Raw genomic sequence first — 16,375 nt, forward strand, 5'->3', positions numbered from 1 at the left:
CTGAAAACATATCTGGGCAATCCTTTTAATGCTCTCATCTTGTATGTACTCTACCTTTTGATCATAGCAACATAATATCCTCTGGCAAGGATCTCTGCTGAACAAATCAAGATTTGGCTGACCACTTGTCGACAAGAAAGAAATCAGAAATTTAATTTCACACACCAACTATCATCCACATGGGTCACATTTAATGTACCTTGAGAGAAAAAGAGTAAAAGAGAAGGGCTACAATCTACCCAATGCTGAAGGACCTTCATTCATCTTAAAAATATCCCAGTTCTTATAAGCTCAGCAGTGTCTCTCGATACATCTGGACACATGTGAATTCAATGCTTACAATAAAAATTAAGAAGTGGTTTGTTTATTATTGTCCATCCAGTGTTGCAACAGTGAACTGAATTTAATAGAATGTGGAATGGCAGCTTTGTTCCACAGTAATTGGATGTAAAAATAATAGATTTTTAGTTTCATAAGGGAGAGAAAAACAGCTATTTTTCAAAGTTTTTGAGTGTTAATTTTTTCCTTATTTTCTCAAACTATGAAATTAATAAATATTGTTTTGTCGATAGACCTTGATTAGAGTAGCACCTTAATTTAAGACAGGAATGAAAATGAGGCTTTGAGGGATAGAAATACATGCATTCATTGGCTTGTACTGTTGTTTAACAACATATTAATTGTTCAGTTGACAAAAAGTCATTCAGAAAAAAAAACTGACAAAAATGTTAAATTCAATACAGTGTCTAACCTGACTAAAGTGTAATGGTTCAAAGCTTTTCTACTTTTCAATGGTTCGTGACAGACATTGCTGAACTTACTAACAACTTATAAATTTCATTTCATTGTCTATAATTAAAGCAGAAGAGATACAATATCTCAACATGTGCCATTTTTTTATCCATTAAAAGATTGATTGTATCCTTCACGGTGCAAACCTATGCCATTTTGCACGTTACTTTACTATAACAGATAAACAATAAAACAATAAACATGTCAATGATATGGCAGAGAATAATACTCTAAATGTATTTTAAAAAGATCCTCTGAGAGTTTGCCCTGCAGTGAAAAGCTTGTTTTTATCATCGTGTATTTGATGGGAGTTTCATTTATGTCAGTCTTTAGATGGAAATTATGTAATCAGAATTGCACTCAAGCATATTTGGATGTCTTTTTTAGTCTCTTTGTTGCTTGTTAGAGATAAGAGAGTGTCAAAGGAAGTATTTCATTTGATTAATCTATCTATGCTAAATGTAGATAAGCTTGATGAACATTATTAGTATTAGTAATAATATCTTTTGTTTAAAAACAAATCTATCTATCTATCTATCTATCTATCTATCTATCTATCTATCTATCTATCTATCTATCTATCTATCATTTTATCTGTGCTGGCCCTTTAAAAGGTTTGTCCAGCACGTTGTTCGGTGGGACGGAAGTTGGTATTGGGATAAGAGTTACACCTTGCAGCTGCAGATGTGCTCTTTAAAACAATTCATAGGAGTCGGCAGCTAAGCTGAACATTTGATGAAAATGTTTATTATGCATTCAGACGGGTCTTAGGCTTTTTAAAAACAGGCTGCCGTCTCTCTAAGAACAAAGGCTCATTGAGTCTTATTAGCGGCATCGGCTAACAAATGAATACATGGAAATCTCAGGCTAACCGAAACCAATTAATGCTGTCACCATGCCGTCTTACGAAGAATGGAGAAAAACCATTAACTTCTATTATTTCGTTAAGTTCTCTCTAAATGTCTATTCAATGCTGTTCTCGGTAAGTGTACGTTTAAAATGAAAGCTGTTCTAGCATTGCTTTGTTTCTCCCTCACATACTGTAAACACACACACACACACACACACACACACTCCTCCTGAATGAGTACGCTCATGTGTTTGTGTTGAACGTGTAAGTATTATTAATAAATATGATGGTAACTTTGACTGTATTTACCGGGTCATTTAGAGATATGTGCTAGTTTCACTTTAAAATTTCACAGACGAGCTTTGTGTCTCAGTAAAAGCAATAGACGCGTCGCTGACAGATTTAAAGGCGCAGGACGTTGTTACTGTTTCTGTAAATGTGTCACATTGTACTGTTGGCAGTGGAGGGATTCTGTATTTACATTGATTTGTTTTTATGGTTCCTGAAAATTGTTGGAGACTATAATAATATTGACATGATATAGACTTGCGCATGGTCTGTTTATTTTCTTTCTTTCTTTCCTTCCTCATCCTCTTTATTTGTATAGAACGTATATCCATAGATTGTAATAGAACTGTTCATTAGGGATGCGAACTACATTTGTTATTGGGACTTTTAAAAAAATGTATATATCAAGAAAATATTGGACACTAAATATTCAATCTGTTCCGCCAATTATAATGATAAAAAAATAATAATCATATCTTAATGTAAAGGGATAATGATAGAGTATGGCAAAAATGTATAAAAAATGTAATGCACGTTTTAAAGTAATATTATTAAAGGTTGCTGTACTTCATTAAAAAATGTACATTTTGTGCATCATTACATGTGCACAGTACACATTCAGATATACTCTTAAAGGGACAAGAGAGAGGACCCCCCACTCCTGTTTTTGGGGGATGTAAAAAATAAAATTATAAAAAATTTTTTTACTGTATTTATACAGTGATCTGCTGATTAATAATTAATGAATTAATATTAATTAATAACTGTTACCATTTGTTTATTTTATTTTAATAACAAACGCAGTGTTCTGCTAGACTCACTAGTCTTCTGTTTTCTCACAGGAAATGCAATAAGTCAGTGTCTTATGGGATTATCTTGACTATTAGAGTTTTGGGGGTTTTGGAACATGATGATACAAGCAGAAAAGCCTCTTCAAATCATCTTTTCTCTTCCCCTTCTCTACTCTTAAAGGAACAGTCTACACAAAAATAAAAATTCTCTCATCACTTACTCACACTCGTGTCTTTCCAAACCTATATGACTATATGAAGAAAACATTTTGAAGAATGAAAAAAAATACCATGGAAGTCAATGGGACCCGAAACGGTTTGGTCACTAACATTCTTCAAAATATCTTCTTTTGTTATGGAATTTTCATTTTTGGGTGGACTATCCCTTTAAGCTTGACTCATAGGCTTTACACTTTCTTTAACAGGCATCCCTAAAACACCGCCATTTATCATTGAAAAGAAAATAATTGAAGATGTCTGGAATCTTAAATTGACAGATGACAAAGTTAGTCATACAACAAGATTTATTAAATTAACCTTCCAGGAAGAACAGTCAGCGAAGAAAATTGCAAATGAAGTGGTTTCAGTGTGAAGTGGTTTCAGTGTGAAGTGGTTGCTGTGTGCTAGTATAGTCTTTTGTTAGGATACAAATTGATATTAAGACGGCTACATCAATCTTCTTTATTATTTGCATCATTTAATTTACATTAGTTATGCGTTTTAGCTCAGCACTCTAAGAATTACGTCTGTCGTCTTATAGGGATTAATGTGAGGAACACAAATGATTCATTGTTTGATTTTACACCAGATGACTGATCTGCATGACTTGGTTGTGCATTGAAACATTGATTTCAACTTTATATCTTTGCTGCATTTCTGATTTAATCATGTAAACATAATGTTATGAAATTATGTAAGCTGATGTGACTTGTAGAGATGTTTTACCAGACCTGCCCCTGTCCTTTTAGTTGCTCGGTCTGTGTGTGCTCTGTATCGGAGTGTATGCAGAAGTGGAGAGGCAGAAGAATCGCACCCTGGAGGGGGTGTTTTTGGCTCCTGCTGTGGTCCTCATACTGCTGGGTCTCGTCATGTTCACTGTGTCTGTGATGGGTATGGTGGGATCTCTCAGGGACAACAAGACTCTGCTGCACATGGTGAGTGTTTCTTGTCTGGTCATACGTGTGTTTATTTAGGAAAGACCTTCTACCATGTTACTTTTGGATTTTTTTGTGCTATGACTTAAAGTAAACTTTTTGTACAGTTCCTGTGTGTGCTGTGTGTTCTGCTGGCTCTCCAGGCTCTTGCCCTCATCATTGCCCTGATCTTTGAAAAGACGGTAAGAAGTAAAGAAACATGGAGAGCAGAGGCACTGTTCACTGGTCTATTGTTAATGAGTTTAATTTTTCTTTGTCTTTAGACAATCAAATTGTTTCAGAACAGTATACGAGAAGGAATCAAGCACTACTATGATGACCTGGACTTCAAAAACATATTGGACTACGTGCAAGAGAAGGTTGTTTGCCAATTTTATTACTGGAATCTAACTGAATTATACACCCACGCTAATATGGTCTACGTCAAGTCAGCCATAAAAAATATCCATCTTTCAGGCAGAAAAATATAGTTTGTCAATTACAGTCTCATTCATGCACAAAAATGACAGTTTTTTCATAACACAGGCACATAAACGCTCAAAGGTTTTGAATGGTTCTGTATCCCAGCTTTCTACACATTTTAATATGGCAAAAATAAAAATGTTTTTACTCAATAAGAATGCATTAAACGAAGTTTAAATTGTAATAATATTTCACAATATTACTGTTTTTACTGTATTTTTAAAATAAATGCAGCCTTGGTGAGCATAAGACACTTGTGTCAAAAACATAAATTCTTACTGACCAAACTTTGGAATGATAGCGTATTATATATTTATATTTTTTAATAATTTTTATAATAGAAAAAAAATACTGCATAATCATATTTGTTATTGTTATCATTATTATTCATGCTAAGAAGAATGTATCACTCAAATTATAATTAAAATTCCCATTTTAGGCTGCTTTTTTTTATCACGATCTCGCTTTTGTCTTTTCAGTTTTCTTGTTGTGGAGGAGATGAGTACAAGGATTGGGAAGTAAACCAGTACCACTTCTGCAATGGCACGAGTCCTTTGGCCTGCGGTGTTCCCTACACCTGCTGCATCCGTCAAAGTGTTAGTCATTCCGTGCACTTCTCCCCGTCATGATACATTAATCAGCGCATACGTCGCCCCTGTACATGGTAGTCTGATGAGAAAAGCCTGCATCACAGGCTGTTTTTCATGAATTCGCCGGTAATCTTTTCTTGCTGAAAAGAATGTGCTTTTTTTTTCTTTTTGCAATGGAAGCAGTCTGACCCACAGGTCTGTGAGTACAGGGAGCTGATTTCTGATCTTTTTTCTGGTGGGTTTAGAGAGCTTTCTAGTAAATGCTGTTCCCCATGAGTCAGTGGAGAGTGCATCATGACTGAGAGAATTTAATTTGCCTGCCCTGCACTGCATAGAGTCTGCTCTACTGTTTATGAGTGCCCCTTTCTTTCTCTCTCTGAGTTAATAAATGTTGATTGGGCACTAATGCACAGTTCTCCTTTTGGTATGACAGCTCACTGCAGTGAGAGAGCACAGACCTTTTCTGGCTAAGAATCAAAGACTGCCAACATGATCAAGGCTTCAGATCATTAATCGTTTTCAGATATTTGATTTCAGATGTTTCTTTATCAGCTGCAATCCTGATAGCACAAAATGCCAAAAATGGCACAAGATAGGTCCAGACATTCAGTAATCTGATGAATTTGTAGCGTTTTTCTGCCCAGGTATTGATAGAAAATCTACAAACTCAGTAAAATGTGTTAAAAGGGTGTACTATGCTCTTATTGGTTGCTGAAAGCATAAGGATCATTCACCCAAAAATGAAAATTCTGTCATGAATTGCTCACCCTTATGTTGTTCCAAACCTGTAAGACCTTTGTTTGTCTTCGGAACACAAATTAAGATATTTTTGATGAAATCCGAGAGCTTCATAAAATTACGGTCGAATGGACTATATGTAGACTATTTTAACAATGTCCTTTATTCACTTTATTCTTTCTACTGAATACATTCTCCATCTATTTCAATTCACATCATCTTATAACATGGTATCCATTTTTAAAAATTTTTTTTTAGAAAGCTGAGGTAGAATGTCACATGGTATGAAATGTATAAGAGGAATTGGACCGGGCTTTTGGGAGCAGGCAGGTTTACAGTCTATTTGTAATCTGATTAGATGGGCTCCCTGCTCATCAGTACTATTACAGATTCTATCACTGCAATGGCACTCTGCTTTAAAGGTTACATCAACATGCTTATAAGTGTGTGCTGGAATTCCATATGGAATTCTGAAACATGAAATTCATTTTAAGGGTCAAAGGTCATCAGAACACCACATTTACAGTTAGCCAACACTCTTCTGCACCATCAGCATCACATTGACCAAATGTCACTTGAAAAGTTTTTCAAAAACTAGTTTTACTAATGAGTCCTGTGTGTTTATTTCTATCAGGTTGGAGAAGTTGTGAACACACTCTGCGGCTACAAAACTCTCACCAAGCAGGTAAAATGGAGCTCTCTGAAGTCCACCTTCTCACAATTGCCTGCAACCAGCCATCACTGACTGATATTAAATGACTTGTGTCATTTTACATAATACTCGCTCTCATATCCAGCGATGCATTTGGAGAGAATCATTTGCCGGACCTTGACACTTGATATTATCTTTAAAGGAGAAGCTGTGACAGGAAAACAAAAACCTCCGATAGCCATTTCAAGTGCAATCATCTGTGTCATTCAGTTGTTTGTTCCGTAGATAAAAACCAAGCAAATAACATCAGAGCCATTACAAGCAACACATCTATTATGCCATTACGATGGACTCTAGTTGTGATATTTTAACCTCGTTTCCGTCATAAAACCAGAGCATTACCTGCCACCTGGACCGAATTTGATATCTTTCTCTCTTCTGTATTACAGCGTGAAACTTTAGATGGCATAATTCATGCGCGTGGCTGTATCCATGCTGTGAACCTGTGGATGGGGGACAACATTGGAGCTACTATTGGAATTTGCTGTGCGGTTGGACTACCCCAGGTTTTATGATCATCTTTTCCTTCTTGTGCTTGCTGTTTATTTATGTCATCCTATCTTGAAATATATGTATCTCTTCATCGTGTACTTTTCCTTCTGCTCATTATATCTCCCCTGGCATTCCACATTTCCATTTTGATAGCCTACTACCTATTCTGTTTGACTCTTCCCTCATTAGAGAATCCTCTGGCAAACAATAAATTATAGAAAATGGGCATCTGCTCTGACCAGATGCAAATGCCCAATGAGGTGAATGACTCTCGGAGAAGCTGCTGCCCAGTCTTGCTAAAGCACAAGCTTTGAAACGTCTTTCCAAAATAACTAGCCTGCTCATCTGTCTCTCTTTTTCTGTCTGCTGAGTTGAGGGAAGAGGTCACATTAAATACAGCCACATGGCCATGCCGGCACATTCCTTCATTAGTGCATTAATCCTCTAATTAGAGCAGAGGAACTGTCCTCTTGCACAAATATGATGGAGTGTGTGACAAAGATCCAGTCTAGTAAATCAGAGTATGGTTGGATTAATGATCTGCTTCTGTTTATGCATGGTATTACTGTATATTTTGTCATATGCTTGACGTAAATCAAGGGTTTGTTTTTATAAATGACAAGTGAAAAATATAGATTTGGATCTGTGGCTAAAATAGTTTAGATTAGAATTATGTGAATATTTATGAATATTTAAGAATATTAGAATAAAGCGGAAATTAAAATAACAGATATTACCCTTCTGATCCAAAAAGTAAAAATAAAAACACTGGTGAGCACATATACTGTACATGCACACTGTGACTTCTGTGCTTTGATGGAATAAATAAATAAATAATGTATTTTTGGTAGAAGTACTGTACAGGCTTTTTTTTCTTTTCTTTACACTTTTTTGGGTTCAGTGTTTGAATTTTGTGTTTTTTAAGAAAATATCTTAAAAAGTCTCTATTTATTTGATCAAAATACAACAGTGTTAGACAATTTTTTTTTACAATTGAACATAACTGTTTCTATTTGAATATATGTAATGTAGTTTATTCCCGTGATTGCAGAGCTGAGTTTTCAGTGTCATTACTCCAGTCTTCAGTGTCACATGATCATTCAGAAATCTTTGTAATATGCTGAGTTGGTGCTCAAAATGTCTTATTATTATCAAAGTTTATTACAGTAGCTCTGCTTAATATTTTGTGAAAATCACAACTTTTGTGTCAGGATTCTTTGATGAATAGGAAGTTCAAAAGAACAGCATTCATTTGAAATAGAAATCTTGTGTAACGTGTACTTTAATGATCAAATTTAATGTGTCCTTGCTGAATAAAAGTATTAATTTTGTTAAAAAAAATACTTATCTCAAACTTTTGAATGGCAGAGTATTTATTTATTTGGTGACTTTTTTGCACTTTATCAGCATACAGTAGTAACAGTAGGTGTAACCAGCATTCAAGTGTAAAGAGTTCTTTATGATCCATCTCCAGAAAACATCTCTTGACACTTCACAATTTTAATGTTTCTTTTAGCTTCTTGGTATTCTCCTGAGCTGTGCCTTCTGGAATCTTTTGGTGGAGATGAGTGAGTCTGAAGACATGGTGGACTTTAAGTTCCTGAAACGTGCTGGTTTCAAGTACAGCGAACTGGACCTCTCGGGTGCTGGATGGTGTATGTGTCTACCTCGTGACGGAGGCTACCTTCCTGTTCCTGTAGCAGAGCCTGACACCTGGGCTCCAGACCCCATCCCTTTTGACCTGGAACGAGAACAGCCCAAAAAATCCTTTCCACATTCATACCTGAAGAGCCAAATAGCAGAGTCAGGTATGGGAATGGATGAAGTGGACAATCGAGCTTAAGAACCACAAAGAAAAAGAGGCTGCGTCTTTCATTTTTATTTAATTGTGATTTTTATATAAAAAGTTCACACTGTGTGTTAAGATAAAGTGAGTTAGTTGCACTACATGTTGGTAAAAATGTTTTTTTTAGGCATGAAAAAAGGAGAGGTTTGTATAAAACGTTTGATAATAGATGGAATCAAGGTCGGAGACCTTTTAAGAACATATCACTTCAAATGCTGTTTACATACTCCATTGTTTTTCACCATTTTAGTTCGTTCTGTGTCTTATGGGATTAGTTTGTAAGGTGCATGAAAGACCACTCTGCAAGGACTCTATGAATTAATTGTTGGCAATCAATGTTTTTTAATTTTTTTTTTAATTTAGGCTTATATTACGATGACTTCAGGGAAATTGGTAGCTTTGGATTTCGTCAAAGATTATCAATGTTGTGACTGGCAGATGAAGCTGGGCGTTCATCTCTAGTAGATGCATTGTTTCTACAAACTTTTATATGCACATTTTAATTGTTTTTACATTACACTATTGTCATGAGCCCAACTTTCCAAGAAAAAAGGAACATTTGGGATTATTATGGATCTGCTTTCTCTTTTAAAAAGCATGAGGTTTGTGTAATGCTGACATTCTTTCTTAATCGGTAGTGAAATTATTTATTAAAGTGTTGCCTTAAGTACAACAGAAGCTTTTTCCCTGAGTACCTCAGGCTATTTTACAATAGCCACATTAATTTGCAGGTAATTTGTAGGTAGGATTTTTTTAAATGAAGGGAGTCCTGGCCTTGACCACTACTTGAAGTTTCATTTGTCTTTAAGTAATGTTCATAATTAACTTTTAAATGTGTAGTTCAAGTTTCATCTTTATTACTGTTTGGGAAGATTGAAAAAAAAAAAAACCTTTAGCTTGAATGTTGTCATAATTACAACTGTCTGCCATTAATGTATAAAACCTGCCTTTTAGTTGTCAGTAGTCATTTTGAAATACCTCACAATCACACCTCTTTGCTAATAGACATTTTCAGGATGTTGCTAAAGATGGACTGCTGTGCTCCAGCTAATGTAGCTCTGGTTTTGTAGTAACATTAATGTGACTTTCAATAAATTTTGCTTGAATTAACCTTTTAAGGATGTCTCTCAGGTTTATTCTGCATTGATGAATAAGGCCCAGAAGTCTCTCAAGCCTTTTAGTGGAGTGATAAGTGGAGCTGTGAAAGCTTCTAAGGAGCTGGGCTTGTGGATTCTGGGAAACTGGCCACCTGAACTCTTGAATGCATGAGCCGTTTTCAAGTCCATAATCACACTTTTTAAGTTGTTCTGGAGAGTCAATGTTGTATAATGACGTCCCAGTGGTTCTGGCAATTGTATAGATGATACTATAAGACTAATGTATCTTCCCAAAGAACTCAAATTGCATTTAAGGACTCTGATAGCAACTTGGCATATTAAAGCGAGTCTTATTGATGCTGCTTTCCGAGCATCATCATAATACATCACTCACATTAATTCCTGTGCAGAGCAATCTATCTTCAACCTCTCCCATTATTTTCTCACTGCTCACACCACTTTCCTCCTCATGGTGATGGCCATCAAGAGGTTGCATGTGGAATAATTATAGCCGGTGTCTCAATGGGAGGAAATTAACTGCAGCACTGAAAATAACACTTCGTGTGCTGAAAGCAGGGAACAAAATGCATCCACACTGGTGTAATTATGGTAATAATAACAGCATTAATAACAGTAATTAACAATTGCTGGCTTGAGGGAGGCACAAGGATGGGTTCTTGGTTTTGTCAGATGGATAAGTGCATCCAAAGAGGATGAGGCTAGGAGATCAAGTGATGCACTGCAAATGAATTGACAATGCTCGGATAGATTTTTTTTTTTCCTGTCTGGGACTCGAAAAATCTGGAATGAGAAGAGAGTAAATCCCAGCATTGAAATTCTTGAGAAGAAGCTCAGAGAACCTTGTTATTTACTCTTGAAGGAATAGTTCACCCAAAAATACAAATTTATTTGCACTCAAGATAAATTTTTACATCACTTGACTCTGGCTATAATTATTCTGATGGCACCCATTCACCGCAGAGGATCCTGTAATGCTAAAAAAACAACAACAAAAAAAACAACAAAATGATCTACATCTTGGATGACCTGAGGGTTAGGATATTTTCAGCAATTTTTCATTTTTGGGTGAACTATTGCTTTAACAGTGAGGCAATGCAGTGAGCCAGCAAGGGCGGAAAGATCAGGTTTGTTCGCAATATAGAGAAATATATTGCTTTATCCCCTCCCCAAGGTTTTGATGTTGTTCAAATTGACATTTAATTTCATGCAATTATGCTTATTGGTGGACAGTTGGTGACTCAAGTATCGGCATTTTCACATAGTAATTATTATGCTGCTTCTCTGAAAGAGTAATACAATATTTAAAAGGCCAGAGTTGTTTGTTTATGTCTAATAGAGGGGGAATATGGCTTATTGTGGCTGCAGTTTAAAATGCTGTGTCTCTTTATGAGAGTAATGAGTAATGAACCCAGAGCATTTATCTCTGTGTGGACTGTGAGGAGAAAAGTGTTTTCTCTACAACAGGGATTTGGAGGTTTTGTTAAATCTGGATGAAAACATATTAGTGTTGACCTGAGACTGGCGTCTTTGAAATAAACACAAGAGAACACATTAAACATTAAAATTGAGTTGCTTGTTTTGTTGCTAAAAACAATGAATAAATAAATAAGCCCATTTTTTTTATCATCTATCATTCTGTACCCAGAACATTTAATATGTGCAAAGAGCAAAAAGCAATGTGCAAAAAAAGAGGGTAAATATCAGACTTAAATGAACCTAATAAGATAATAAGGGTACAATTTGAACCGCAAATGATAGATTCAAATAGGTTCAAAATTACAGTGCTGGTTTTCTAGCACCTGTGCCCTCCAATTATCTGTATAGCCAATTTTCTTGTTTTGTAAGGTGTTATAGAAACCTGCATCTTTAAGGTCAAAATATTTAAATCAATCAATGCAGAATTTATAATAAGTTGGTGCAAACGACATCCAGTTTGTTAATGTTTTCATTTTATATTTCAGACTTTGGTTTGCTGGCATTCATTCTTCTGAAGTTTAATAGAAGTGTAACAGCAATGCACTGCGCCTTGCCTTGCTATTATCCCTGAGGTAATGCGCACCTAGTCACCTCATCTCATCATCTTCTGACAAAAAACCCATATGGTGTTATCACCGAACGAATCAGACTGGGACTGCCATGCTCCGGACAGCAGAATGAATCCAATCTCGCCAATGAATATCATTGAGTGTCCCTGATTACACACACAAATGCAATGCAAGAATGGAGTGGATTTTGTCCACACAAAGAAAATGGCTTTTCATATGCATCAACGATGTGCCGTTTATTCTGGAAATATTCTGTTTGCCCAGATGCTTGAGAGCTGTCTGTTGAATGATGAGTGGGGTTCTGCTGGCAGTTATGGAATGTGTCCCTGATGGACTGTCAGTAAGGATCACGTGTGGATGATGAAAGAGTGACATTGAGAGTTATATTAATGCAATATCTCACAGGCTGCTGTATATCTGCAAAATCAAGAGTATTGAACATTTATTGCATTTATACAACAGTTAAAAAAAATATATATATATATATATATATATATATATATATATATATATATTTAAAATACATTGATTATATAAAATAAATAGTTAAAATCTATTTACATATTTACTGATATGTCGCTTAAGGCTTACTGATATAAAAATTATAATTAAAATTTATTTGGAGTACTACTTGTGCACAATGCACATTTCTTAATATTAAGCCTACAAATAGAAAAGGTCGTAGCACCAAACACTCGTCCGAAAGTCCAGTAGACCAATAATATATGGTGCGTAGATCCAAAAAAATAACAAAGGTTTATAGACAAAGGAGATCCGCAATCATCCAAACAGTCCAAAAAGGCTTATATCATTTATTACTCAGAGGTCACTAAATAGTGCAAAGGTGCAAGAGTGCAAATCGCTTTCGGGTATTAACTCTTCCTCAGTGCCATGTGTCACCAGGCACACACCTGCGCTCATTAAACCATGCATTACCATAATACACTTAATATCACGAGGATACAAAAATACATATATATATATATATATATATATATCTCCCAACACGCATATCCCAATAAATAAAAATGATCCATATATAACTATATCAAAAAGTATACAAATACACACACCTATATATATATATATATATATATATATATATATATATATATATATATATATATATATATATATATATATACAATTCTTAGCATCAATTTTATATACCATAAGTAAACATCATACTCTTTGGAGTCCCACCATATATCCTTAAATTCTTATTAAAAAAAAACAAAAAAACAATTCAAAGACAAGTCTTCATTCATACCAAGAGGATGTAGACTTTTAAGATCAAAAATCCACCTACATTCCTTCTGCAAGAGTCTACGTTCCAAATTCCTTCCTCTACGAGTCTGGTCACATGTGCTATCCACATCCACTAATGTGATTTATCTGTTGTCTTGTCCGTCTATAAAACAATATGTAGGTAAGACAAGTAGACAAATTAGGACTCGGATCATTTATCATATGACCGCTATTAAAGATTTAAAATCTCCCGTGGCTCTGCATTTTTTTGAGATGCCTCATTCGGTTTTAGATCTACACTTTGTCGTTAATGAAAAGTTGACACAGACTCGTAGGGGAGGGAATTTGGAACGTAGACTCTTGCAGAAGGAATGTATAAATATATATATTTTGTGTCCTCGTGATATTAAGTGTTTTACGGTAATACATGGTTTAATGAGTGCAGGTGTGTGTGGTGGCACATGGCACTGAGGAAGGGTTAATACCCGAAAGCGTTTTGCACTCTTGCACCTTTGCACTTTTTTGCACTATTTAGTGACCTCTGAGTAATAAATGATATAAGCCTTTTTGGACTGTTTGGATGAGCGCGGGTCTCCTTTGTCTATAAACCTTTAATATTAAGCCTAAAATGTGTTTGAATGTCGCTACTGAGGAGGATCGTATGGTTTTTGAATAATATCAGTATTTAAATGCAAGATATTTAAAGTGTACCTGAAGTATACTTGCAATAGTTCCACTTTTGCGCACTCAAACTTCGGTATGTCTTTAGTTGGACTTCAGCACTACTTCCGCACAATTAAAGTGCATTAAGCACAAAATTAGTTGTAGCCTATATACCAGTTTAGTATACAAAAAGTACAATTGCAGGGTATTTCTATTAAGTACATAAATATGTAAATGTATTTGTAGTATACTTAGCAATAGCATGAAACAAATGTATTCTAAATACATTTAAGTATATTTATTTTTCTTTAGGGAAAGCACCAAGTCTTTCATGTCACCAAGCAATACTTTATGTTGTTATGTTGTAAGACATTTTACAATAAAATGTTGAATACCGAAATTTCTTAAGATAAAAATGATATTTGCACACTTTCTGATTTTCTTTGTGGAATATGTAATATCCAGAATTAATGTGTTGTGCTACATCTGTTGTTCCTCTGCTAGGACATCTGTGTGCACTGGAGGGCAACTTGATTCATGTCCATTATTAAAATAATTTGATTAAAAATAATTGGAAAAAATGCACATAAAAGTGGTGTTAGATCTGAGAAATACTGTTTGTTTGCAGATGTCACTTGCATTGATATTTGGTTTTTAATGCGTTTTTAAACACATTTGTCTGATTACAGTGCCCAAATAATTGTTGGGTACCGTTTATAGTTGTAATCTAACCGTATGTGTAGAAGAACAGCTTAGGTGTGGCGTGGCTTTTTTTTTTTTTTTTGGTTCCAGCAGTCTGTTCCAAATTATGTTTAATTCAATGAGTTAAAGGTTCCAAACAGGTGTTTATCGACAAGTTTTTTACAGCCCGAGGACTTAATAACCCGAACAGGTCTTCTTTATAGGTAATTATTTATTAACAAGATTCAACAGGAATTGCAAAGCCTGAATCCCGAAGGATGAGGTCATCAACCAATGAATTGTGAGTAACACAGGTTATCTTGAGTCTCTATTTGTTATTGATTGTGTGTGTGTGTGTGTGTGTGTGTGTGTGTGTGTGTGTGTGTGTGTGTTTTGATGGACACAGAGCATTGAGCTTGTGCACTCAGTTCAGCATCTGCTATAAATTGGATTTTTCTCAGTAGTCAATATATGTCAAAGCACATATCCTGACATTATGCTGTCATTTGTGTTCATGAAAAAAAAAAGAAAAAACAGCTTGAGGCCACAAAATTGTGTATCCCAGCTGTAGGAGTGAAGTCACGGAGCAATAAAAAGAAAAACAATTGGGTAAGTATTGCCAGTTATGAGATTTTTGTAGCCATTATTTGACTATAAGAATGTGATGTTGAATATATTCATAAAATATCCATGTTTTAAATGTATTCTCAAAATGTAATAAGGGGTTATGGCCAGTTCAAACTAAAGACTTGTGTAAGACTTGTGCATTCCGAGACAACCAGTTTAAAATGTTAGGATTTATGCTTGTGGAGTGAATAGTCTGGTTAAATGAACAGATGTGGACATGAGAGTGCACAGTGAGTCAGTAATGTCCCTCAACTCAGCTCTCAATGGTCCATTTGCCTGAGTCCCAGTTATCTACTTATCGACCTTGTCACCAGTCCATAGCATTGACTCACACTTTGTGGATGTGTTAGCATGAGTGGGTGTGTCTGTGTGTGTGAGGGCTGATTAACTGAGAGAGGGTTACAGATTAATTCTCTAACATGTTCAGTTTTTGTCCCGTGTCCCATAGAGCTGTGCTCCTCAGTGATTTCCTGTATTGATGAGTCCTTTTGATTTGCTTTTCTCCTCTCCATCCGTGCACTGCTACTGAGATCAGGTAGGACTTTTACCAATCATGTATTTTTATTTTTAAAATCAAAACTTGCTCTGTGTAGTAGCTCTTTTTTAAAAAAAGGAAAATGGGATGCTCCATTGAGCAGCATGAAGCATGTTGTTAGGGTTATGTGACATTGCTGTAACTTATGCATGTTTTTATCTGCATTTGGGTTGTTTGGGTGTCTCCGCTGCCTGTGTAAATCATTGTTTGCACTTTGAGTCTTTAGAACTTTGTGTTTTTGAGGTAAAATGGCATTTTACAGATATAGATTACTGTGGCTCAAGGAAGCTTTGAATGCAGTTGTTTTTTGTAATCGTTTTACAATGTTACAAAAGATTTGTATTCTATTTCAAAAAATGTTTCACACTTCCCACAAATATATTAAGCAGCACTAATTTAACTGTTAAAGGTTTAACTGTTTTAAACCTTGATAATAAGAGCTGTTTCTTGAGCACCAAATCAGCATGATATGTGACACTGAAGACTAGCGGAGTAACGCTTGCTGAAAATTCAGCTTTGCAGGAAATAAATTGCTTTTTTTTACTTATTTTAAATAGTTTATTTAAATGACTGTATTTTTGATCAAATAAATGCAGCCATGAAGACTTCTTTTAAAACTATTAAAAATTCTTACCAAGCACAAACGTTTGACCTGGTCCTGGAGTGTGTGTAGAATAAAAGTTAGAAGTAGAAGCCAAACAATTAAAAATGAGCAATGACATTTATCTGTACGCATTTTAATG

The 16,375-nt window shown here is 35.2% G+C and overlaps 1 protein-coding gene across 1 annotated transcript; it reads left to right on the forward strand.

Moving 5' to 3' along the window:
* The first annotated feature begins 1,419 nt into the window (after positions 1-1,419).
* zgc:110329 (uncharacterized protein LOC550500 homolog) lies at positions 1,420-9,694 on the forward strand. Its single transcript, XM_058777659.1, has 8 exons — positions 1,420-1,774; positions 3,690-3,875; positions 3,983-4,057; positions 4,139-4,234; positions 4,817-4,933; positions 6,300-6,350; positions 6,767-6,883; positions 8,386-9,694. Exons 1-8 carry the CDS (start codon positions 1,688-1,690, stop codon positions 8,710-8,712), a joined length of 1,056 nt encoding a protein of 351 aa, XP_058633642.1. The 5' UTR covers positions 1,420-1,687; the 3' UTR covers positions 8,713-9,694.
* Positions 9,695-16,375: the final 6,681 nt, after the last annotated feature.

This window comes from Onychostoma macrolepis, chromosome 05 (genome assembly GCF_012432095.1).
Source record: "Onychostoma macrolepis isolate SWU-2019 chromosome 05, ASM1243209v1, whole genome shotgun sequence".
Taxonomy (NCBI): Eukaryota; Metazoa; Chordata; class Actinopteri; order Cypriniformes; family Cyprinidae; genus Onychostoma; species Onychostoma macrolepis.

Bases quoted from the DNA above. Each gene is read 5' to 3' on its own strand.
- zgc:110329 (XM_058777659.1), top strand. From the start codon at position 1,688: ATGCCGTCTTACGAAGAATGGAGAAAAACCATTAACTTCTATTATTTC. The intron at 3,876-3,982 runs GTGAGTGTTTCT...CTTTTTGTACAG, and splicing joins ACAAGACTCTGCTGCACATG to TTCCTGTGTGTGCTGTGTGT. The intron at 4,235-4,816 runs GTTGTTTGCCAA...TTGTCTTTTCAG, and splicing joins TGGACTACGTGCAAGAGAAG to TTTTCTTGTTGTGGAGGAGA.